The following is a 21946-nucleotide window of genomic DNA, read 5'->3' on the forward strand; positions in this document are numbered from 1 at the left end:
ACTTGCCGCACCGCCTGAGCCGAGCTGTGCCTGTGCCTCTGTTTCCCCACTTGCCGAGGTGGGGGGTTGTGCGGCCAGAACCGCTGTGTTCTGGACCCTGAAGTCACCTGTGCAGGTGTGTTTTGTGAACTTGCCACCCACGCACACGGAGGCCGGCCAGCACCTGGGCCTGGCATGTGGGACGAGGGGGGTCTTTGTCCGCGCCGCTGTGGTGCCTGCCCTCTGGCCTTTCTCAGAGGGGTCTCGGGCCTGTCACAGGGCTGCTGGTCCCCTGGGGGGGGCCACGGCTTCCCTGCACAGAACCAGCACAGCTTGGGTAAAGACTGGCTGAAAAATCCCTAATTCCACACAAAATGTCTGGGTGCCTAAATGGTGACTCACCTAAAATTGAAAGACTGTGTGGGCAGCATCATTCTGGGACATTCCTGTTTACTTCTTCACGCAGCACGGCAGGGGCGGGGAAGTGTGAAGAGCAGTTGTCTTTAACCCAGGCCTAGGAGCACAGCCTGCATTAAGACCCCTGCTCCCGGCCGGCTGGCTGTGCACCCTGGGGACTTGGGGACCCTCTCTGGGCTATTGCCCCAACAGCGCAAGGTGGGCGCAAAGTGGGCCCCCACAAAGCTGCAGGAGGAAAGTGGGACCCCATTGGAGCGCCCCAGCCGCTGGGCAGGGGCAGCTGCGCCTCCGGGGGCGGGACCGCACAAGCCCCCCCCTTTGCAGGGAGGGAACCCCCATGGGCTGGCCCTGCCCTCCTGGGTCCCCCGCACCTTCCTTCCCTGGCCAGCCTCTTCCCTCTGACCACATAACCGGCTCCTCCCTTTGCTTCTGCCCATCCTGCTCAGGCTTTCCCGACCCCCAGGAGAGCAGAGCGCCACCCAGCTGGGGGCTAACACGCGTGGCCGCTGCACCCACTGTGCTCCGACCGTGGGGGGCAGGGCTGGGAATCTGCATTCTACCAGGTCCCGGTCATGCCAGTGCCCGGGGTGCTCGCTCTAACGGGGCCTGGCAGGCCCTCTGTGCACCCACCCTCAGGCCTGTGGGCGCCTCTGGAATCAGAGGGGTCACCACCCCTGGCTGGGGAAGGGGCGAGGCCCAACACCTGGGCGGGCCTGGGTACGACGGGAGGAGCGGCTGGGGTAAGCCGGCCACACCCGTCCCAGGCCTCTCTCCTGACTGTGGGGTGCACCTCTCCCGGCCTCTCCAGGTGAGAGGGCGGTCCCCAGACCGGCCGCCCAGCCGCCTCCGTGCACTTCCTGCTCCCTGGTTTTGGCAGCCGGTGTCCCACTGCCTCCCCGAGAACAGGCAAGGTCTCGTTCTGCACGTCGCTGCAGAGCAGCAAGCGCACAGGGAGGGGCCTCGTCAGCGAGCCCGGGGCAGCCCCAGCTCTGAGACCTGCCTGCGGGAGGCAGGCTCCTGTTCCGGGACTGAGCCTCAACTCCCCTGCCTGGGAAATGGGTGTGAGGCCCGAGGGATGGGGATCGGGAGGTGCTGGACAGGAAGGGGTCAGTGAGCCCCAGCGAGGAAATGGGCACGGCACAGGCCTCTTCCTGGAAGCTCCGGCCCCTTCCAAGGGCAGAAGGGTCTGGGGCCAAGTCTGCATGGCCCCCCCCCACCCCGGCCCTGAGGACATTCACCCTGCGGCTCCCGCCTGCAGGGCATCAGGGAGCCGAGGCTGAGCCAGGAGGAAGCAGGGAGAGGTCATGTTTGTCTGAAATGTGTCAAGAGGTGGGCCGGCCTCCGCCCCATCCTGGGGGCTCACGTGTGGGTTGGAGGCAGCTGCGGGCCCACAGGAACAGGAGTCGGGGGTGGACAAGAGCCCCCCAGGGGTGGGCGGAAGCACCAGCGGCCGCAGTCGGGGCGCCAGACCAGGTTGGTTGGTGCTGGCGACGGCTGCAGCTTGGCTCCGCACAGGCTGAGGTCCCCAGGCCCACCCAACGCCCGTCCCCGCCCCGTGTCCCCGGGCTCATCACTGCGTCCTGGTGGTGCAGCGGCAGGCTCTCGTCCCCAGCCTGGCCTGGCCGGCCTTGCCTTGCCGAGTCTCCCCAGCTCAACAGCCGGCAGTCAGCACCCGCGCCGGCCGAGCGCCTGAGGGGCAGCGCCCTCTGCTGGCCTCTTCGCAACACGCGGGGCGTCCGGGGTGCGACCCGGTGGCCTCTGCTGGGAGTCCACAGTGCGTCCTTCTCCGCCAGGCTGGGGCCCCAAGGCCACGTGTGGCGCTGCAGGAACTCTTGGTCCGGCCACTGGAGGGGTGGGGGCATCACCCATGTTCGGAGAGACCCCAGCCGTGCCTCCTCTGCCCTCTCGCAGGCCGGCGGCGGTCAGAGCGCCAGGGCCCGGGCTGCCGTCCACAGGGCGCTCGGGGGCAGCAGCAGCAGCGAGGCGGCCAGCAGTGGGCCCGAGGCCCCTGCGGGAGAAGAGGCGGCCGAGGTGCAGGAGCAGACCTCGAAGGCGTCCTCAGCGCGGCTCTGGCCGTGTTGTCCCGGCTGGGCGTGGGCCCTGGCCTCTCCGCCCACTGCCTCCGGGTCCGCCTGCGGGTCTCTGCAGACTAGCCAGTCCCGCGCCGTGGACTGCGGGTACCCGGGGGCGGCCTCCAGCTCACCATCCAGCACCTTCCAGTACTCCTTGCCACGGAAGAAGTAGGCAGCACCTGGGGGAGAAGAGACTGTGAGCTGTGGCCCCGTGGCACGCAGGGGTGAGGCCGAGCGCAGGCCAGCGAGGAGGTGGGGGGAGAGGCGTCTTCCACGGTGGTCTGTCTCAGCCCTGGTGGCTGTCTGCGGGCAGCCCAGCCGGGGCCTCGCAGGGAGAGCCTGGGGCACCCGCCAGGAGGCAGGGAGATAGGCGAGAGGAACGCTCGCTCTCTTATGGGATGTGTATTGAGGGCCTACTATGTGCCAGGCCGCTCCAGGTGTTGGAGACAGAGCGTTGAGAACAGAAAGGAAGCACCTGGCCCCATCAGCAGCCCCTGTGCAGGGGAGATGTGTTCTCCCCTCTGCCAGGCGGGGCTGCACCACACGGGCCTGAAGCAGGTGACCGGGCTGTGTCTGCGGGGTGCGGGGCAGGTGCAAAGGCCCTGGGGCACATAGGTGCATGAGCCGGCTTCCAACGAGCCTGCCCTGATCCCCGTTCCGCCAGCGGGGAGACAGAGGCTGTGTGGGGCTCACCGTCAGACCAGCGCATGGCATCGTCGAGGGTGCGGGGGATGCCCCTCCACGGGGGGCTCCGGGCGGGGTGGCCGGGGTCCATGCGCCGCGTGTGCTCATCGAAGCGCCAGTACAGCTCGTCCTTAAAGAAATAAGTCTTGTCATTGTGGGCCCAGGCGAAGGCAGCGTCGACGCCGCCCGGCGGGAGGCCGAAGTCTGAGACGGGCCGTGGGTATCCTTCCTCTACGTTATTGTCCTTAAATACCCAGTATCTGTCTCCTGGGGGTGAGAGAGAGCGCCGTGGGCCAGAGCTCGGCCCACCCCGCGGGGCGCAGGCTCCAGCCGTCCCTCTCCCTGTCGCCAGCCCCGTGCCATCGCCGGCCCCACCACGCCCCCGGGGCCTCTCGTGTATTTACTGAGCACCTGCTCTGCGCCCGGCACGGGCTCGGCCCACCTGCCGGCAGCCTGAGGGCCCGGGTGCTGATGAGGCACCCGCTCCACAGACAGGGGACAGATGGCCCGACCCCCGGAGGCCGGGGGGCTCTGACCTGGGGGGCTCTGACCTGGCGGGGCGTTGTTGTCTTTGCAGGCAGAGACAGGAAGGCCACTGGTCAGGGCCTGACACGGACACGCGGTGCACCTCTGTCTGCGTTCACACAGAAGCGAGACGTTTAGAAATCACCAAGAACTTGCATTCCATATGTCAAATTAAAAAGAAACGGTTTAGGGATGCCTGGGCTCAGTGGGTTAAAGCCTCTGCCTTCAGCTCAGGTCGTGATCTCAGGGTCCTGGGATCGAGCCCCGCGTCGGGCTCTCTGCTCAGCGGGGAGCCTGCTTCCTCCTCTCTCTCTCTGCCTGCCTCTCTGCCTACTTGTGATCTCTGTCTGTCAAATAAATAAATAAAATCTTTAAAAAAAATTAAAAAAGAAACGGTTTAGGGTATTTGTGGGGGGCACATCCTTGACTGTGCTTGGGAAGTATCACTACGTTGTTCTGCCCGTCGAGCTCTCCCCTCTGGCCTGGCGGTGAGCGGCTCTTCCATATGCAGGAAAGGAGCGGGGAGCAGGGGGCGGGCGGGGAAGAAAACAGGTAAAAACCTTTTGCCAGACAAAGGATTAGCAGAGACATTTCCCCCAGGAAGATGCTGAAAGGGTCACAAGGCAACATGGGTCGATGCCTGAGGTCACTGGAGAGGTGAGGATGAGAGGCGGAGGATGTGGAGAAAGCACGCCCTGCTGGAATGTAACTGCTGGGAAAACGGTCTGGACGGTCCTCAAAATATTCCACACAGAGCCTCCAGCAATCCCGCTTCCCGGTAGATGCGGGAAGAGTCCGCGGCGGGTTTCAGGGGGTCCGTGCGCACCTGCGTTCCAGCAGCGTCCCTCACAGCCGCCAAGAGGGGGCAGCACCCCAGGCGTCCGCGGGTGGGCGGTGGACACACACTAGGTGGCCTGACCACACGACAGATCACCTTGAAAAGGATGGACACCGGGGGTGGGGGTCGGTGTTTCCTGGGAAGACCGAAGCGTGCTGGAGGTGGACGGTGGTGGCTGCACTCCGTGGGAAGGGGCATGTGGACATGGTTAAGATGATAAAGCTTTAGGGGCTGCTGCTTCTTCTTTTTTTTTTTTTTGACCACAATTAAAAGCATAATTTTAAAAAATCCTCAGCCAGAGACAGGAGACAACTGGACTGCCTGAGTGGGGAGGGGGCGCCTGAAGCAGACCCCCCCCCCCCACGGCTCCCCTACAGCTGAGGGGGACGGAGGGCAGCTGTGCCCACAACGCACAGGGCAGGAGACACGGGACGAGGGACGGCTGAGCCTGGCGGGTGCGCTTGCCCGGGTGGGCGCAGCGGACGCTGCCGGACAGCCCCCACTGCGGACGGGGCGGCCTAGGACACATCCGTCCTCGAGGCTCCTGCGGAAACGTGCGAGAGCAGAAGTCTCTCAGGAGAAGCTGCCGGGTGACCTGCCCGGGGGGGCAACGGTCTGGACGCCACGGACATGCCCGGGGGCAGGCAGACACTCGTCAAGGGTCCCGGTGTTGGCCGCTCCCTCCTACCAATTCAGGAAAACACGGGCCCGGGACTGTCCGTCGGAAGGAAAGGAAGCAGAGTAAAATGTGAACCCGGGGCGAAGCTGGATGACGGGCGCGCGGCCTTCGCGGGCTGTTTCTGCAACGTTCCGGGAAGTCCGAGATCGCCGCATAGCGCCGTGGAGTCACCTCCCAGCTCCCGCCGGCGCCGTGAGCCAAGGGACAGCCGAGCGCGCAGCAGCTGCTGTCCGCCCGGAGGAGCAGCAGGCGCGCCCCGCGGCCCCCCACGCGCGCCACACGCTCTCTCTGAGAGGCGAGGCCCCATCCAGGGAGGCCAACAGGCAGCGCCGACGGCATTGCAGGCGGCGAGTCCCCTTTGTCTGGCTTTGCTCTTCCTGAAGGTTGAAATAACAGGGGCCATCGACAGGGAGCCCCCCGGAGCCTGGCTCCCGACTCACCCCGCACACGGGGACCGGACCCAAGGGAGCCGGTGGGGATGGACCGGCCACCCCGAGAGCTCACAGCTGACAGCTGCCCAGCCCCAACCAGGCATTGGCAGGTGACAGGCAGGAGCGCGAGAAACGTGCGGAGTATCTGCTACCTCCTCAAAGAGACAGGTCCCCCGTTCAGGCGCGAAGAGCTGCTGCGGCGGGTTGACAGGGCTCCCCAAATGCACGCCCACTTGGACCTCGGCATCAGACTCACGGAGGAACGGGGTCTTTGCAGGTGAAATTAGTTAGGAGTGAAGTCACGCCGGAGTCAAGGGGTGCTCACATCCGCTGACTGGTGTCCTTGTCAGAGAGGACGCACGCGACAGAGAGGACACAGTGAGACACACAGAGGGACTGAGCCCGGAGGGACACAGGCAGGGCCAGGTGGCGGGGGACAGTCTCCCACGCAGCCTCAGAAGGAACCAGTCCTGTCAGCACCGGGCCTGGGGCCTCGGGCCTTCGCGGCTCCTCTCCCCATTCGGTGGGACGTGGGCACGGGAAGGGCAGGGGGCGCGCAGCTGACCGGCTCCATCTGCCCCGCTGGCCTGCACTCAGCTCTGGCCCCAGGCGGCCACACCATCTGAGAACTGGACGCTGGTGCCACGGGGGTCTCCTGATGTTCAAATGTTGAGAAATAACCCCGATCTAGGAGACCGTCTCCTGCAGCTCCCAACTCCCTGCCGTGGCCTTGGGGTGCAGGACCAGGAAGCAGAGATTCTGCCAGTCAGGGGGCCCATGGCATGTGGCTCTGGGGGTCCCCAGTTGGGGAGGGGTCAGCCTCTGGAGCCTGCACAGAGCTGGGCTGGACAGCCTGGGTCAGGGCAGGAGCGTGGCTTCCGCCCGGGGAAGTGGGGTGGCTCACCCCAGAGCACAGCGCATAGGGCAGCACACGTGTGACAGCGAGGCACCCTGCCCGAGGTGCCCACACACCCGTGGGACTCCTGCCGCAGGCCCGGCATCCAGTCCATGCCCCAAGAGCAGGCAGTGCCTCCCCAGTTCAGCCCAAGGAACCCTGCCCAGGGAGCGGGGCGTGGCGGGGCGGGCAACACCCAGCTGGCAGCAGACGTGTCGTCGTCATCCACAACCACGGGGAGCCCTGGAAGGTGTGGGGCCTAGGCGGGGCTCCCACGTGCAGAGAACAAAACCAGCTCCCTCCCCGTGGGCGCACACCTGCACTTCTGGGCTCCCGCACCCCACTCTGGCCTCACCCCCTCCTTGGGAGTCTGGGTGCCCAGCAGGATGGTTCTTGCCTTTGCACTGGCCATTCCCTCTACCTGAATGCTGTTCCCTCAGCTCTCCCTGACCCTAATGCCCTCATCACGTGCAGGTGCCAATCGCCTGCTGCGGGCACGAGGGGGGACCCCTGCCTGTGCTGCACACCCAGCAGCAGCCATGGCCACCAGCATGTGAGGACACAGTAGGTGCTCAGTAAATACACTCAGGCTTTATGCCCGTGCGTGAGCTGTCCCCGCCCCGAGCAAACCGCAGGGCTCCCGGGGCACGGCCCAGGCCCCAGCAGCCCCGCGGGCAGAGCGCCGGGTGGGGGTCCGCCCACCTTTGAAGAAGACGATCTTGTGGTCGCTGGCGCGCTCATACACGGCATCCACGCTGTCCAGGCGCGGCGGCAGACCCCGCCAGAACCGGTGCATCTGCGCGGGCCGCAGTGACACCAGGTGCCCATCCCGTGTCAATCGCCAGAAGTACTTTCCTGGGGGGACAGGGAGGGCGTGGGGTTGCAGAACGCCCCCCCACCCCGCGTCTGCACAGAGGGGGCCACCCTTCCATTGGTCAGCCACTCACTGGGCGCCTGACCTGGTGGTGGTTACCTTTGAAGAAAAAGGCCTCCCCGCGGATCTGGGCCACAGCATCGAAGTCCGTACTGCAGCGGTGGGGCACGTCCTTCCTGGGCCTGGGGGCAGAGAGAGCCGGGGGCCTGCAGAAGGGGCCTGGGGGAGGGGCAGCGGGAGGGGTGCCTGGGGGAGAGAGAGGTGGGTGGGGGAGAAGGGGATGCTGGGGCTGGGGGCAGGGGTGAAGGGGTGGGGGCTGGGGCACAGACCCAGGCCGGCTGGCAGGAACCCCCTTCCTGAGCTGCTCTGAGGAGCTGGGCTGAGCCCCGGAAAGAGCCCCCACGTCACTGCCTGCGGGCTCGGAGGTGCAGGACGATGGTGTGTGTCAAGACAGAAAAGGGAATTAAAGGGAGCTTTGTGTGTCAACTACACTTAATAACCCCAAACCCACGGCCTGCACCCCTTTTCCGGGGTCCAGAGTGCGGAGGGAGCGGGGCATCGGGGAGCATTACAGGGTGCACATCTGCGGTAAAGGTGAGAGGTTCACCACCTCTGCTGCCCGGAGTCAGGGTGAACAGGTGCCCCTCTGCTGTCTGGGGTTTAAGGAATGGGACGCGGCCCCCAGAGCCGTGGTTTTCTCAGAAGAGCCGGGAGGCTCTGAGCCACAGTCAGGGGTGGTGCCGGCCATGGTGTGCCGACCAGGGGCCCACGGCTTACGGGGAGTTGGACCGATTGTCGGGGGGCTCGGGCAGGAGCGGAGGCTCCTCGGGCTCCAGGGCGTCTGGCTGCGCCGTGGGGGACACAGACTCCCGCACGCCTGTGGGGACAGGGGGACGCATTAAACCTGGGAGTCCGCCTGCAGACCCCGCCCGCGCCCCGGGACCCCCGTACGGAACTGCGGCCGCTGGGTGGCAGGCCCGACCCGTGCGCAGGACGCAGAGCGTCGCGGCACGAGTAGGAGACATGCGGGTCCCCAGGAATGCTCCTTGACCTCTACGCCCCCAGGCCCCTTCTTGGGTGCAGAATGAGGTCGTCCCCCCGACCCCTTCGTGGGGAGAGAACCCAATGAGCCAAACACAGGGTTCCAACCGAAACTCGTCTGTGAACGAGCACAGCAGCCAAAGCGGGGGAACGCCCCGCGTGTCCACCAGCTCGAGTGGACAGAGAAAGCTCGGCCACCGAGGGAAGGAAGCGGTGGCGTGGGACGTGGCGGGCGGCGGGCGGCCGGGGGAGCAGGGCGCTCAGGGAGAGAAGCCGACACAAAAGGCCACGCAGGTGCCTTCCATTTGTGTGAGAAGTCCACGGCTGTGCACACAAACAGAGGAGGTCGGTGCGGCCGGGTGGGGGAGGGGGGAACAGGGGTGATGAGGAATGTTCCGGAACCAGGCAGAAGTGGCAAATGGACAACACTGTGAACGTGGTAAAGGCCACCGACCTGTATGCCCCGACTGGTTAATGGGGTACCTTTTACTCTCGTAGGAGAAGCCCAGAGGCTACAGAGGAGCTGGGGGGCGCTGGGGCCCAGAGGGCGCTGGGGAGCTCGCGGCAGTGCGGGAGGGGCTGCCGTGAGCAGGAAGGGGAGCAGGGTCTGGCCACGGTGCAGGGGCGTGGGGGGCACACTGGGGTCGGGGCAGGGAGACCAAAGCCGCACACGGGGATGGGAGCCCCGTCTGGCCCAGGCTGGCAGGCTGGGGCCTCCTCCCGTGCCAGTTCCTGACGCGTCCGCAGCAGAGCAGGTCCCCAAGGCAGGCTCTGTCGGCTGCCACAGGCCACCCGGCCTCCCATCTCTAAGTGGGGGTGGCCGGTGCTCCCTCATAAGTGTGAAGACGGGGAGCCGCCAGGCACACGTGTGGTCTGTACAGGCCTGGGGTGTCGTCCGTGCCCGCCGTGGTCTCCGCCAACAGCTGTCTGGGGGCCGGCCTGGGACCTCGCCCGGGGCTCAGAGGCTCCGGGGCGAGCTCTGTTAGCAGGACTGCAGACCCCGCCTCCAGGGAGCCCGGCGACAGGCCGTTTCCTCAACCCACATGCACGGGGGTGCAGCTAACATGCGCCACTCAGAGTGTAGACGCTGAGCTTGCGTGGACGGACAAGACGGAAAATGCCTTCCTCCTGGGGCGTTCTGTGCACTGGGGGTCCCCTGCCTTTCCGTCCCCATCCCTGGGGACTCTCGTGGCTGACTCTGGGAGAGGACTCACCGTACAGCTGCCAGACCCGCACCCTGTCCTCGTAGGGGAGGCGGTAGTGCAGAGGGTCGCCCACCGGGCCCTGGTAGTAGGGCTGCATGATGGAGCTTGTGGCCGCCACGTGGCTCAGCCCGATGGCGTGGCCAAACTCGTGGACAGCCACCGCAAACAGGTCCATCTCGTGGGCATCTGGGAACACAAGGAGCAGTGGGCCAGCGGAGGCACGGCCAGCCGGGCCAGGCCACAAGGAGGACAAGCTCGTGCAGAGGCTAGGGGCACCCATGGGGGGGTGATGTGAGGGGTTCGCTGTCCTGGTTCGTGCCAAGGCCCTCCATGGGTCTACAAGGGCTTCTTGGGCCCAAGCTCCCGCCATGCAAAGGGCCCACAGGCGCTGTGGGGTCCTTGCGGGTTCCTCAGGCTGGGACTGGCTCCCCCCAGGCCAGAGTGTGGACTGACTCCACAGCGGCCCCAATCTCTGGGCGCATATCCGTGCCCTGGGCCACGGGGCTCTGCCCCTTTGCCCACCTTGGCCCTGGGGGCCTGTTCCAGGGCGGGTGGGGCTCAGGGAGCGAGGGGACGAGCGCGTGAAGGCCCACAGAGGCTTGCAAGCTTCCGCCGCCTCTTGGAAGCTGGGCCCAGGGTAAGGACCAGCCCACTCAGCCCATCCGCAGGGAGACACCTCGAGCCCAACATCAGCCAGACATCTGGACGGGGGGGGGGGGGGGGGGAGAGCGGCCTCCCGGTGCGGGACAGTCACACGCCGCTCTGGGCCGTGGGGCTCTTCCTCCCCTGGGCCTCTAACCCGGGGTGGGGGGGTTCCTGGGACTCAGCCTCAGCCTGACATACCTGAGGAGCGGAAGGCCCAGGGTTCGTCATCGTCAAAGTGGGCGTCCCCCGCGGCGTGGTGGTCTCCAGGGAAGAAGGCGTGGGCCACGGTGCCGCCGGGGCCGTCGAAGGGGTAGGCGTCGTTGTGGTTGGCCGTGGAGAAGTCGATCTGGATGTCCGCCGCGCTGCCCGCCACCTCGTGGAAGTTGAGGGGCGTGATGTCGCTCCAGACTTTGAGGGCGTAGTGCATGAGCGCGCGCACCGTGTCGCGGCCCAGGGGCGAGTCCCGTGGGAACGTGCGGACCCTGGGGGGGTGGGGTCAGGGACCGAGGTCTGTCCACCAGGTGCAGGCACTGTCCCCACCTCGGGCCGATGGGGGCACCCACATCCTTCCCCAGGGCTGCCACCCAGGCTTTGTTGGGAAACAGGTTTTTGCGGTTGGAGTTAAGAGTGAGACGAGGCCTCCTGCACGGGGTGAGTCAGAGGACACGGTGGGGGATGCCGGGACCGGGGAGAAGGCCGCGGTGGGTCGGACGCGGCCAGCAGCACCCAGCAGAGATGCTGGGGGCGGTTCCGCCACGGCCGGCCATGGAGCCTCGGAAGAAGCCAGCCCCACGACCCCCAGACCTCCGGCTTCCAGCCTCTGGAACTGAGGACACACCCCCTGTGCACGAAGCCTGGCTCACAGGGGCCAGCCTCCCACACTGGGCCCCAGAGGGTCCGGCAGGCGCAGCTCACCCACCTCCAGGACAAACTCCGTCTGTTCCACGTGGTCGGAGCTGGAGTCTGGCGCCTCCTTCGCGCTGGGGCTGTGGCCGGGAGGTCGGGGAGGGAACACCGCGGGGTCTTCATCAGCGCCAGGGTAGCCTCGTCTGCGGGGGCAGCTGGAGGTCAGGTCCCCTGGAGCTGGCACCAGGCTCAGGCCCTCTTCCCCATTCCCTACCCGGGGCTCCAGTGTGCCAGGCCTCACCGTCGGGGGAATGTCCACGACCAGGACAGGGACCACGCAAAGCATTTACTAACCACAGCAGTGCCCGGACCCATCGGAGGGGTTGCCGCGGGGCCCTGGCCGTGGGAGGCAGCACGGCCCCGACCTGCATCCCACAGGCCGATGCTCCTGGTGGTTCAGAGCACACGCACCTGACCAGCTCTGCTGTGACACGGACATTCACGCCTCCTCTGAGGCCTGGGCACAGAGGCGCTCCCTCCGCCCATGGAAGGGGCTCTCCAAGCCAGGGATTTGTTGCCAACATGTAAAAACTGGTGTGCTCACATAAACACCCCAGATTTCTGGTTTCCCGTGGAAAGCTGCAAGTTTGGGCTGCACAGATCTGCCACTTGCACGGGACAAGAATCAACTGGGACTGTGGTTGGGCAGATCCTACCCCGACAGCTGGCCCCCTAGGCCCCCATGGGCTCAAGCATGTGAGACCCTGCTGGACAGCATGCAGATGTGTCTGGGCACAGCTGGCTCACACTCTCCCCACACTGCACCCCCATCTGGGGGTGGTGAGCCTGCTGGGGATCCCATGTCCCCAGGGACAGCGGGCCCAGCCCTAACCCCACTCCCCACGGGCAGGCTGGAGAGGGCCAAGGGTCCCAAGGGGCAGCCAGGGTGGGGCCGGGGGGGCAGTCAGGGGAAACCCCATCTCCCACCACCACTGGAGGACTGACCCAGGATGCCGGTGGCCTCCAGACCTCCAAACCGCTGCATGGCCGCAATGGCCTTGGTCAGCTCCTCCTGTGTCTGCAGCTGCCCTGTTGTGGGGTCTGCAGGGGGCAGGTAGCCGAACCTGCTCAGCCACTCCTGAGAGCAGAGAACAGAGTGAGGCATGGAGGTGGCAGGCTCAGTCCTAAAAGAAGAGCTGCCTGCACTTGAGGTGAGGGGCAGGCCTCTTCCCGCCCTGATCATCACCGGCCCCGGCCCCCCATTAGCCCACAGGGCACCTCGTGCCCCCTCTTTAAGTTACTTTATGGACAGATGCTGGAAAAACATCTAAATAAACTTGATGCCCCTTAGAAGGGGTGAGCTTATGCAGTGCACCACCTGTACGACTGTCCATGGCAGCCCATCCCACCTCACTTCTCCTGAGCCAGGACATACCCAGGGCACACTTGAGAAAGTGAAATTATAAAAAGGTTATTACATGTGGCAAGTGCCAAATTCGGGCCCAGAGCCGCCTTGGGAGGCAACAGTCTAGGACCCGAGGTCTGAAACCCACACTGAGAAGGATAGTAGGCTCAGGCTTCGGCTTTAAGAATCTGGTCATGAGCCGCCCGACTGTCTGGGGGCAAATCCCACCGGGCCACCAGTTTCTTGGGCACCTGGGACAAGTCCCTCAACCCCCTGGGTGGTCTCCTTGCCTGTGGATGTGAGGGTGCCATGAGTTAGAACACGGAAAGTGCTCACAGCGGCACCTGATGCAGGTGTTCTAAACCGCATACATGGCGTTGTCAGGGGACGGCTCTGACAAAAAGCGCCCTGGCACCGGAGTCCCCTGAGCCAAACAGGAAGCAGGGATGGCAGGTGACCCTTCCCCATGGACACAAATAGAGCCCCCTCCCCAAGCCTCAGAACCGTCACCCCTGTGGGGGGATGGGGACAAAGGGCGGCGCTGACACCGTTCACTGGGGCAGCCTCAGCTTCAACCCCAAACGGTGTCACACCCACTTCTTTGCCTAGGTGACATGAAAGTCTCAGGCCAGGTGGACAGCGGTGGGCTCCCCAGTGGGGGAGGACCCATAGGTGGGTGGGGGGCAAGGTTGCAGGAATTCCCTGAGCCCCTCCCCTCCCAGGTCTGGCTCCAAGAAAGGAAGCAACCTGCAGGCCTCTTTGTTTTTTGGTGCCTCACTTACGTGTGAGCTACCTGCAGGGTCCCCAGAAGCTTCTGAGCCTGCGGCCCCTGCCAGTAGGACCCCTGCCCAGAGGCTCTGCCCCCACAGGGGGCCCAGCAGGTGCTCCATGGGTGGGAGTCCACACTCCTAGAATTCTCAGGAGCTTCAATGGTCCAGGAGGAGCCACCTCCATGATTTGCATACAATTTGCATACACCTGCAGAGAACCAGCTAGATTCCTCTCTTTCCAGGAAACACAGTCTTTCCGGGGCTTCTCTGTTCCTTTAACCCCTCAAACCCATATTGGCCCAGAACCGCCAGTCCTGACAGAAGACCCCTTAGAGACCGTGCGGACCTGGGGCCCTCGGAAACTGTCGGACAGGACTGGGTAGCGGTGACGGTGACTTGGTCCTTGATGGACAGAAATCAGGAGACGCTCCTGATTAGAGGGGCCCGAGGAGTGATGCCCTGTGCTCCGACGAGGTGGGCATCGGCTGAGACAGGCCCACCTCCCCACCCCGCCCAAAGATCTACCCCTCCTCGGGGTTAAATCCTTGCTGTCCCTCAACAGCCCTCTTCCTTTGGGAGGACCCCCTGCACATCACTGGGAACACATTAAAGCGTATCTATCTCGCTCCAAGACGGGCCGTGTCCCGTGACAAGTACCTGGCTAGGCATCAGATACTCGACACAAAACATGTATATTTGAGGCTACACACGTTTTTGGGAAAAATGTCACATATATTTGAAACTTGTGATTTTGCAGTTTTCTTTCTGAATGTCAACACACACACACACACACACACACACACACACTTCAAAGCCCTGCTGCTCAACACTACAAGGCTGCCTCCTCCAGGAAGGCTTCAGGAGTCTCCTGCCGTACTGGATGCCAAGCAAGGGTGCCAGCCCCCACCCTCCTCGCTGGGGAAGGGTCCCTCCCAGCCCAGGCCAGCTGCTTCTGACAGGCTTGGGCTGAGGCGTGAGAGAGAAGGACCGCGCCCCCACCGCCCTGCCCCGGCTGGCTGGCACATGGGTCAAGGTAAGAGCTGGGTCTCTGCACTGAGAGTCTCCACGTCCCCTCCCCCAGGGTTCTGTGGGGCTCAGGAAGGAGTCCTGGCACCCCATTCCCAGGGTCTCCAGGGAAGTCTGGCAGGAGACTCCCATTTTCGGGCTTAGAGAAGCCAAGAGCACTTCAGGCAGTTTTGAAGCATTTGCCAATGATGAAAAGCAGGTTTTAGCCGCCAGTCCAAGTGGCCAACCTGGGTTAACTTGCACAAGAAGGGGCAGCTGAGAGCAGGCACGGCCCTGGACAGGGCTGGCTGCCTCCAAGGTCAGTGGCTTCCCCCACTTGCCCCAGCCCTGGGAACACTGCAGCCTGCGGCACCCCCGTAGTGCAGGACCCTGAGATGGGGCCGAACCTGAGGGGCTGGCTAGGGAGCCCCCACCCGCAGGCAAGGGCTGGGGGTGTCCGTGCCCTCAATCACACTTCCCACCTCCCCCCACTGTGGGCCCTCCTGACGACATCAGCATCACAGAGCAGTCCTGTCTGAAGCCCCAGCTGTCTCCCCCCTGGGGCCCCCAGAGGCTCCTGCAGTCCTGGCGGGGAGGCTTCTGGGTCCATTCCTGGACAGTGCAGGGTGGGAGGTGGGAGCACCCACCAGCTGGCCAGGGGAGATCCTAAGGAGGAATCTGAGAGCAGGATAAGCCCCTGGTGGGTGTGGGGGGACGCTGGTGGCCGTTGCGCCCTCGGGTGGCCAGGGGGATGGCACTGGGCCTGCCAGCCCGTGGGGTCCCTGCCCAGGCCAGTGCACGGTGGAGGCCCAAGTGTCTGGAACCCGAAAGCCATAGGGCGGGGAGGCTCAGTGGCCCCTGCAGAGGCAATAAGAGGTCCTCGGGGAGAGGGGGCGGCTAAGACCCGGCTGCCTCCACCTGCCGGCTGCCTGTCTGGGGAGGAGCCTGGCAAATTCCCAAATGGCCCCGCTTCCTTTTTCTCTCTGGGGCAGCAGCGCTGCATTTTGAGGCGGGGAGACTAAGGGTGCGAGCGGCGGGGGCGTTAACCCGGGCCTCGGGCCGCGCTGCACTGGTTCTCGGGTGGGAGTGGCGGGGGGGGGGGGGGCGCGGCAGGGGCGAGAGGCTGCTCCTGCCTCCTCCTCGGGGGCACCCGCCGCAGGATCCCGTCCCCAGCCCACCCCCGGGGGTCCCGGCACCCCCCAGTCGCCCCCGAGCCCGCGGGGTGCACGCCCAGGCGGCCCCTCCCTCTGCACCCACCCCGTCCTCCCTGCGCCGTCGCCACGGCGACCGCGTCTCCAGGGCAACCAGGCTGCAGCAGCGGAGGTGAACCTTCCAGAAGGCCGTGGGGACAGGAGGGAAAGAGGAGGGGAGGAGAGAAGCAGGGGTGCCCCCACCCCGCAGCTGCTGCCCCAGCCGGGAGGATCCCCAACAGCCGAGGAGACGAGCTCTGCCTCCTCCTAGGGACCCCTGAGCTGAGCCATTACCCAGACGGGGAAACTGAGGCTGGGGTCATGGTGCCTGGTGCCAGGCCCTGGCAGGACACGGAGAAGTACATCAGGCTGGCCTTTCCCGGTTCGCCCACGCGGCCCCAGGCCTCTGGGCTTTAATCTTTCCCTGTGCGCTCATCACAGTTAATACCGGGCGTCCAGCTACATCGCCAACGGGTCTAACTGCCCTCCCCACTCTTCAGAGTCGCAGGGAAGCGCCGCCCTGGCCCCAGGGCAGCCGCAGCAGGTGGGCACCGGGAAAGCCCAGCCCAGGGGCTGCTGGAGAGGGATGGCACTGGGCCGCGCTGCCCTGTGACTCACCACGCCCACAAACAAGAAGTGCTTACTGTGGGCAAGGTCTCGTGTGGCCCTCCCCACTGGCCCACCATGTGGCCGCTGTCGTCCGCACACACAGGTCGCAGGTGGGGGCCTTTATAAAGCCTGTGGTGACCAGGAGACCATGATCCCCTGGAGCCAGGCCTGGGAGCCTGTAGGTGTGCCAGGGACCATGGCCGTGGATGGCTGACCCGTGGGTCCTTCCCCTGCACGGCCCATCTCCAGCTGGACCCCCAGCCTCTGGGGGGCGGGGCACAGAGAGCAGGTGTCGTTAGCATTCGGGGCTCCGCTCAGATGACGGAACCCAGGCTCAGAGGCTGCCGTGGGGCTGCGCTGTGTGCCGATGCCAAACCCCCTCCCCACCGCAGTGTGGCTCAGGAGCCGTGGGGCTGGCAGGCAGTGGCTTCGGAGCACCCTCAGGCCCCCAACACTCAGAGGATGCAGAGCAGAGCCCGGCCGGAACCCACACAGTGCCAGCTCACTGCCCGCCCGGCGCACCTCCACGTGGCACCCATTGGGGGGCAGCGTGCCCACCACCTCCACTCAGCCCCCGAGAGGCGTGCGCCCCCACCCCCGTCACATGTCCAGCCAGCAGCGGAGCCCGGAGAGGTGGTCTGGTGCTGTCCCTGTCTGGCTTGTTTTGCCACGGGGCCCGTTATAGATCCTGAAGGGGAATGACCCGAGAGGTCCTCAGACGGGCCCGGTGCTTGTCTTCCTCTGGGAGCTGATGACGGGAGGCTGCCGGGGACCCAAGCCCCAGTGTCAATCTCAGTGTCTTCCCCGTGGGGATGCTCCTAGGTACCTCCCAGACAGCCCCCCCCCCCGTTCCCTGTCCCGCCATCTGTCTTTCCCAGGCTGGGCGCAGGTGGGGCCGGGCACCCTGGGGACAGCGAGGGCCGTGGAGAGCCCACCCTGCAGACAGGGCTCCAGGCCCAGACAGTGTCCTAGGACACAATAACGCGGAGCAAGCAAACAGCAACAGTGACACCGGACTGGGACGTGTCGTGCATGACCATCTGTAGCAGAAGTGATCCCAACAGCCAGCAGTCACCGAGAACAACTCCGTTCGCAAACCGTTCAGTGCTTGTGACGCCCCTCCGGGCAGAGCTCCGCGAGGCCGGGGCCCATCGCCTGCCGTGTCCAGTCCATGCTGGCGCACAGCAGACACTACGTGAGGACTTGCTCAATGAATCTAGTGAGGCGGGCACCATTATCCCCATTTTACAGATGGCGACACAGAGTCTAGAGAGATTAGGACACGCACCCACAGTCACCTCGCAGCACGGGGCAGGGCTGGGACTGGAGCCGGGGGGTCTGGCCTCAGAGCCTATTCCCATAACCTCTGTGCTAGGAGGGGATGTGACAAGGTGCAGGCACTAATTAAATGGCGGCCCGGGAAGATGTGTCTGGCAGCCTGACAGCAGGCTGAGACCTGGAAGATGAGGAGCTGGTCAGGTGACAAACCCTACAAAAGTTCAGGGAGGTGGGCATGGCAGATGCAAAGGCCCTGAGGCAGGAAGCAACCTGGGAAGTTCCACAGAGAAAGGAGTTCTGTGGATTATAGGAGGGAGGCAGATTACAGAAGCTGGCCACCAGGAAGGAGTGGGACCTGAGTCTGTGCTAGTGGGGAAGTCGGGCTGTGAGTCCTCCAGACCACTCTGTTCTGCCCCTCCTGAGAGCTGGACAGTGCACGGGGGACACTGCTCTCCGCTTATGGGGAGCAGATGCCTCATCTTCCGTGAGCAAAGCACAGACCCTACACCCAGAGCATCTCACTAGAAACTCACACCACCACCGACAGGCAAGAAGCACACACCCCTGGAAGGTGTCAAACCCCCTGCCAAGCCCCAAATCCTGTGCAGCCTTCACTCCACCACCCCCATCGCCTACACACAGGCCGCTTACTCCCTGCCAGCGCGGTGGAGAGGACTGCAGAGGCCTCACCAGAACAACTCAGCAGCCCCGGCTCACAGACAGGAGCCTGGGGCTCCTGGGCTGGGTCCAGACCCCCCTGTGTCAAGGGCCCGCATCAGAGGAAACATGTCCTAAGTCCCCAGGCCAGCTGGTCCCCATCCCCAGGGCACAGCCCTGCCTACAGGATACTGGCTTGAAGGACAAAAGCCCCACAAAGACTTCTTTCAGACCCGCCTGAGGCCCCAAAGATAGTGGGGGGCATGCCTGGGGGGGCGGTGCTTGGGAGGGCTGGGGTGGGCGTCTAGGTCCCTCACATTTAAATTCAACCTCCCACAGGGGTGCTGGCAGGAGCTTTCCCTCTCCAAGGTTCAGGACAAAAGCAGGCTAGCTCTCTGCCCTGGGGGTGAGTGCAGTCTGGCCCAGGCCTAGGTGTCTGTCGCTGAGGTGTGCCAGGGACAGTCCCTGTTCCAAGCCAGGTCTGTGACCTCAATCCCGATGGTGCAGGGCCCACAGGCACCCCTGGGTGCCGAAACCGAGAAGTAGGGACCCAGAGGCCACTGGTGAGGGTGACCGTCACCCCTGCTGCAATCAGCCCCTGGGCCAGGAGGGGGACACGGGGCTCACACTTGCTCCGAGGTCCTGGCTGGCGACCAGCGTCGCCACTGTCCAGCCTCATCCTGCCCATTCCCACGGGGCCTCCTGGGGCCTCCTGGGCCAGGGGAGGGTCTTGTCCCTTCCTGGCCATTCTCAGCCGCACACCGGCCACCTGCCCCAGAACTCAGCAACCACAAGCTCCGCCAAGATGCTGCGTGGTTCGGGGCCCTGGGAAATGTGTGGCTACAAGCAGAAAGCTGAGCAGAAACTCCATGGGACTGCCAACACGCAGGGCGTCCCCTTCACACTGCCCCCCGCCCCCCCCAGGCCCGGGTCTCACTCATCAGCAGGTTGCAGGTGCCAAGTGCTCCCAGCACTGCTGCCGGCTTGGCAGAGTAGCAGCGGCGGCCTGCACGTCTGTGCCCAGGGCTGGCTGCAGGCTGTGAACGTCCGGATGAAGCGAGCGGGGCTGAGCCCCAAGCACGGGCAGCCCCAGACATCCCAGCACCGAATGGGCTTCCAAGGGAAAACAGCCGGCGCGGAGCAGTGGGCAGCGGCCCAGCGGGCAGCAGCCCGTCACCCACAAAGATTAGGGCCCCAGGTCCCCATGTCCTTTTGAGTGCCCAGTCCACCTCCAAAAGGATTCTCAGGAAGAGAGGGAGGGCAGGGAAGATGGGATTTCTCCCGCGGGCCCTTCCGTGTGGCCCGAATATTGTGCTACGCTACGACCTACCCAGAAATTAAACAGCGAAAAGCTGGGACCCAGCAGGACTCCAAGTGGACAGCCCCGGGGAGCACAGCGCACTCTTCTGTCCTGCGCTGGAAGGCCCCGGCTGGGCACAGCAGGACTCAATCCGGGTCTTTGTCCTCCCACCAAAGCCAGGGGGGTGCTGGGCAGGCCGGCCTGTCCCGGACACCAGCCAGGGCTCCAGACCCGCTGGGCTCACCTCGGGCAGAAGCTGGTCACACTGACAAAGAGGCCCTTCTCCTCCCTGGCAGCCCCAGATCTGAATGTGCAGAGTCAGTGGGCCCGGCCCAGGGCGGGGTGGGGGGGTGGGGGGGCTGGTCTGCGGAGGGGATGGGAAGGAGCCCCCTCCTCCCCATAAATTCTGCCTCCCAGACTGCCTGCACCTCTGGGTCCGGGGCTCTGAGCTGTCATTCCCCAGAAGGCCGCCAGAGGCCGCCCTCCACCCACAAACGTGGGCAGGAGGTGGGCAGGCAAAGCCACACCAGGAGGGACAGTCCTGCCTTCCCTGGGTGGGGGCCTCCGCTGTTTCCCTCCGCTGTTTCCCCACAGGGCCAGATGCCGGGGCCCTGCTGTTCCTGGGGCTCCAGGCTGAGGAGCCCTATCCCCCCACCCCTCAGTGCACCCCCCAGAGTTCGGCCCAGGACTGCCTGCCCCCCATCCCCCTGGAAGCTCAGGGGAGCCCAGGGAGGGAGACGAGGAGGTGCCCAGGCAGGGCTGGGAGGAGTGTGCCCACCCGCTGTCTCTCGGCAGGCAGAGAAACACTTGAGAACTGCAGGGGATCCCGGAAATGAACTTGGCCCGGCAGGCACTAGCGACCCCTGACTGATGGGGGATGGAGGTGGGTCCTCCTTAGCCTCCGGAGCAGGGCCCCTCTGGGCGGGAGAGAGGACCCCGAGACCCACTGCCCCCCTGATCAAGCGCTCCAGGAGCGGGTCCAGGAAGCCCCCAGCTACAAAGGAGCCCAGAGAGCGTGAACTGAGGCACCCCAACTTCAGGGCAGTTTGGCTGGGAGGAAGCCCAGTATGGGGTCCCTCAGGCATCTGGATGCCGGCTGCAGGGACCGTGGCTGTGCCCTCCCAGATGGCTTGGAGCACTTGGCCAGCTGGGCGGGGGTGGCCCCAGCCTGTTTCTCAGCCAGAACCTGTGGCCAAGTCCTGCCAAGTCTACGGAGCTGCGGATGACTCCCAGCAGCCCCCATCCAAATGCCCCCGCCTGCAGCCTGCAAGTGCCCACGGCGCTGGGAGAGGGGTCCGGCCAGCACCCCTCAGGACACCGCTGCGGGCCTTGTGCCGGGGTGGGGAGGCCGTGGCCCCCGGTCGCATCCCCCCGTCTCGGCAGAGCGAGGGCAGCAGCAGGGGCGGGAGCCCCAGAAGAAATTGTTCGGATCCAGCGGCCCCTCGCGCCCTCCCTGGCCTCTCGAACCTGGGGACGGCGACCCATAAAGTCTGAGCTCAATCCTCCGGGTCCGGAGGAGTCTGACTGGGGGAGGGGTGCGGGAAGAGGCCACTGCCGCCGCCCCCAGGACGGTTCCCAAGGCAGGGAGACAAGAAGGTTCCCGAGGCAGGGAGACAGCCGGTGTTACGGGAGAGGGCGCTGGGGACGGCGGTGGGGCCGCATCAGAGCCTGGAATGGACGGGGGACCCCATCAAGCTCAGACGGGGCCAAGGGGGCGGCCGGCCGAGCAAGGCTGGCCGCCCTGGAGGCGGAAGGGTACAGGGAACAGGGCCAAGATGCATGCCCAGCGGGGGCAGGGGGCCGCTTCTCTTGCTCCCCAATACCCTATACCGAGCAAACTCGAGAGCCACCGGCTTTCCGGGGCGCCCACACTCCGCAGCCCCGACCTCTCCTGGGTGGTGGGTGCGCACCCCTCCCCCCGCCACTCCCACTGGGAACGCACGCGGGGCGCACAGCCTCCGGCGGCTGCGACGGCTGTCCCACTCGCCTGCGGTCCCCCTTCGGGGCCGCTCCAAGCCGCGCACAAAGGCTCGGGCCGGGAGCCTCAACCTCCGCTGCCTCCGGCGGCTGCGGCGCGCGGCGAGCGCCAGGGGCCGGGGAGGCACGCGGCGCCCCTTTCCCAGCCCCGGGTGCGCGCGCGTCAGCCGCTCAGCCAGCGCCCCGGCCTCAGCTTTCCGCCGAGGAAATGGGTCCAGGGCTCCCCGAGCTCCGGCAGGCGCCGAGGGGCCCGGGCGGCTCCTCCCCAGCCGCGGGACCCCGTACGCCAGCCGCGCACTCACCACTCCGAAGCTGAGGTCCTCCGCGCGGGGCGCGGGCGCGCCCCAGGTCCCGCGGGCCGCCAGCGCGAGCAGCAGCAACGGCAGCGGCGGGAGCCGGGGCCGGGGGGGCAACGGGCCGGGCCCGGGGGCAGCGCGGCTCCCCATCCCGCTCGCGGGGCCGTCGGCGCGGCAGTGCAGGTCCCCGCGCTCCTGCGCCCCGCTACGCCCGGCTCCCCGCGCCCCTGCGTCCGGCTCCCCGCGCCCCTGCGCCCCGCTCCGCGGCTCTGCGCCCCTGCACCCCGCGCCCGTGCGCCCCGCTCTGCTGCGCGCCGCTCCCGGCCCG

At 65.8% G+C, this 21946-nt stretch overlaps 1 protein-coding gene across 1 annotated transcript; it reads right to left on the minus strand.

Moving 5' to 3' along the window:
• Positions 1–1676: 1676 nt before the first annotated feature.
• On the minus strand, positions 1677–21878 carry MMP17 (matrix metallopeptidase 17). Its single transcript, XM_059408168.1, has 10 exons — positions 21625–21878; positions 12137–12269; positions 11205–11334; positions 10484–10767; positions 9650–9826; positions 8172–8271; positions 7494–7576; positions 7223–7375; positions 3162–3419; positions 1677–2647 (listed from the first exon to the last, which is right to left on the minus strand). Exons 1-10 carry the CDS (start codon positions 21766–21768, stop codon positions 2319–2321), a joined length of 1791 nt encoding a protein of 596 aa, XP_059264151.1. The 5' UTR covers positions 21769–21878; the 3' UTR covers positions 1677–2318.
• Between the last annotated feature and the right edge of the window lie 68 nt (positions 21879–21946).

Source organism: Mustela nigripes, chromosome 8 (assembly GCF_022355385.1).
Source record: "Mustela nigripes isolate SB6536 chromosome 8, MUSNIG.SB6536, whole genome shotgun sequence".
Lineage (NCBI taxonomy): Eukaryota > Metazoa > Chordata > Mammalia > Carnivora > Mustelidae > Mustela > Mustela nigripes.

Bases quoted from the DNA above. Each gene is read 5' to 3' on its own strand.
- MMP17 (XM_059408168.1), bottom strand. From the start codon at position 21,768: ATGGGGAGCCGCGCTGCCCCCGGGCCCGGCCCGTTGCCCCCCCGGCCC. The intron at 7,577-8,171 runs GTAAGCCGTGGG...CTCTGCCCCCAG, and splicing joins GACAATCGGTCCAACTCCCC to GCCCAGGAAGGACGTGCCCC. The intron at 7,376-7,493 runs GTAACCACCACC...CTGTCCCCCCAG, and splicing joins GGAGGCCTTTTTCTTCAAAG to GAAAGTACTTCTGGCGATTG.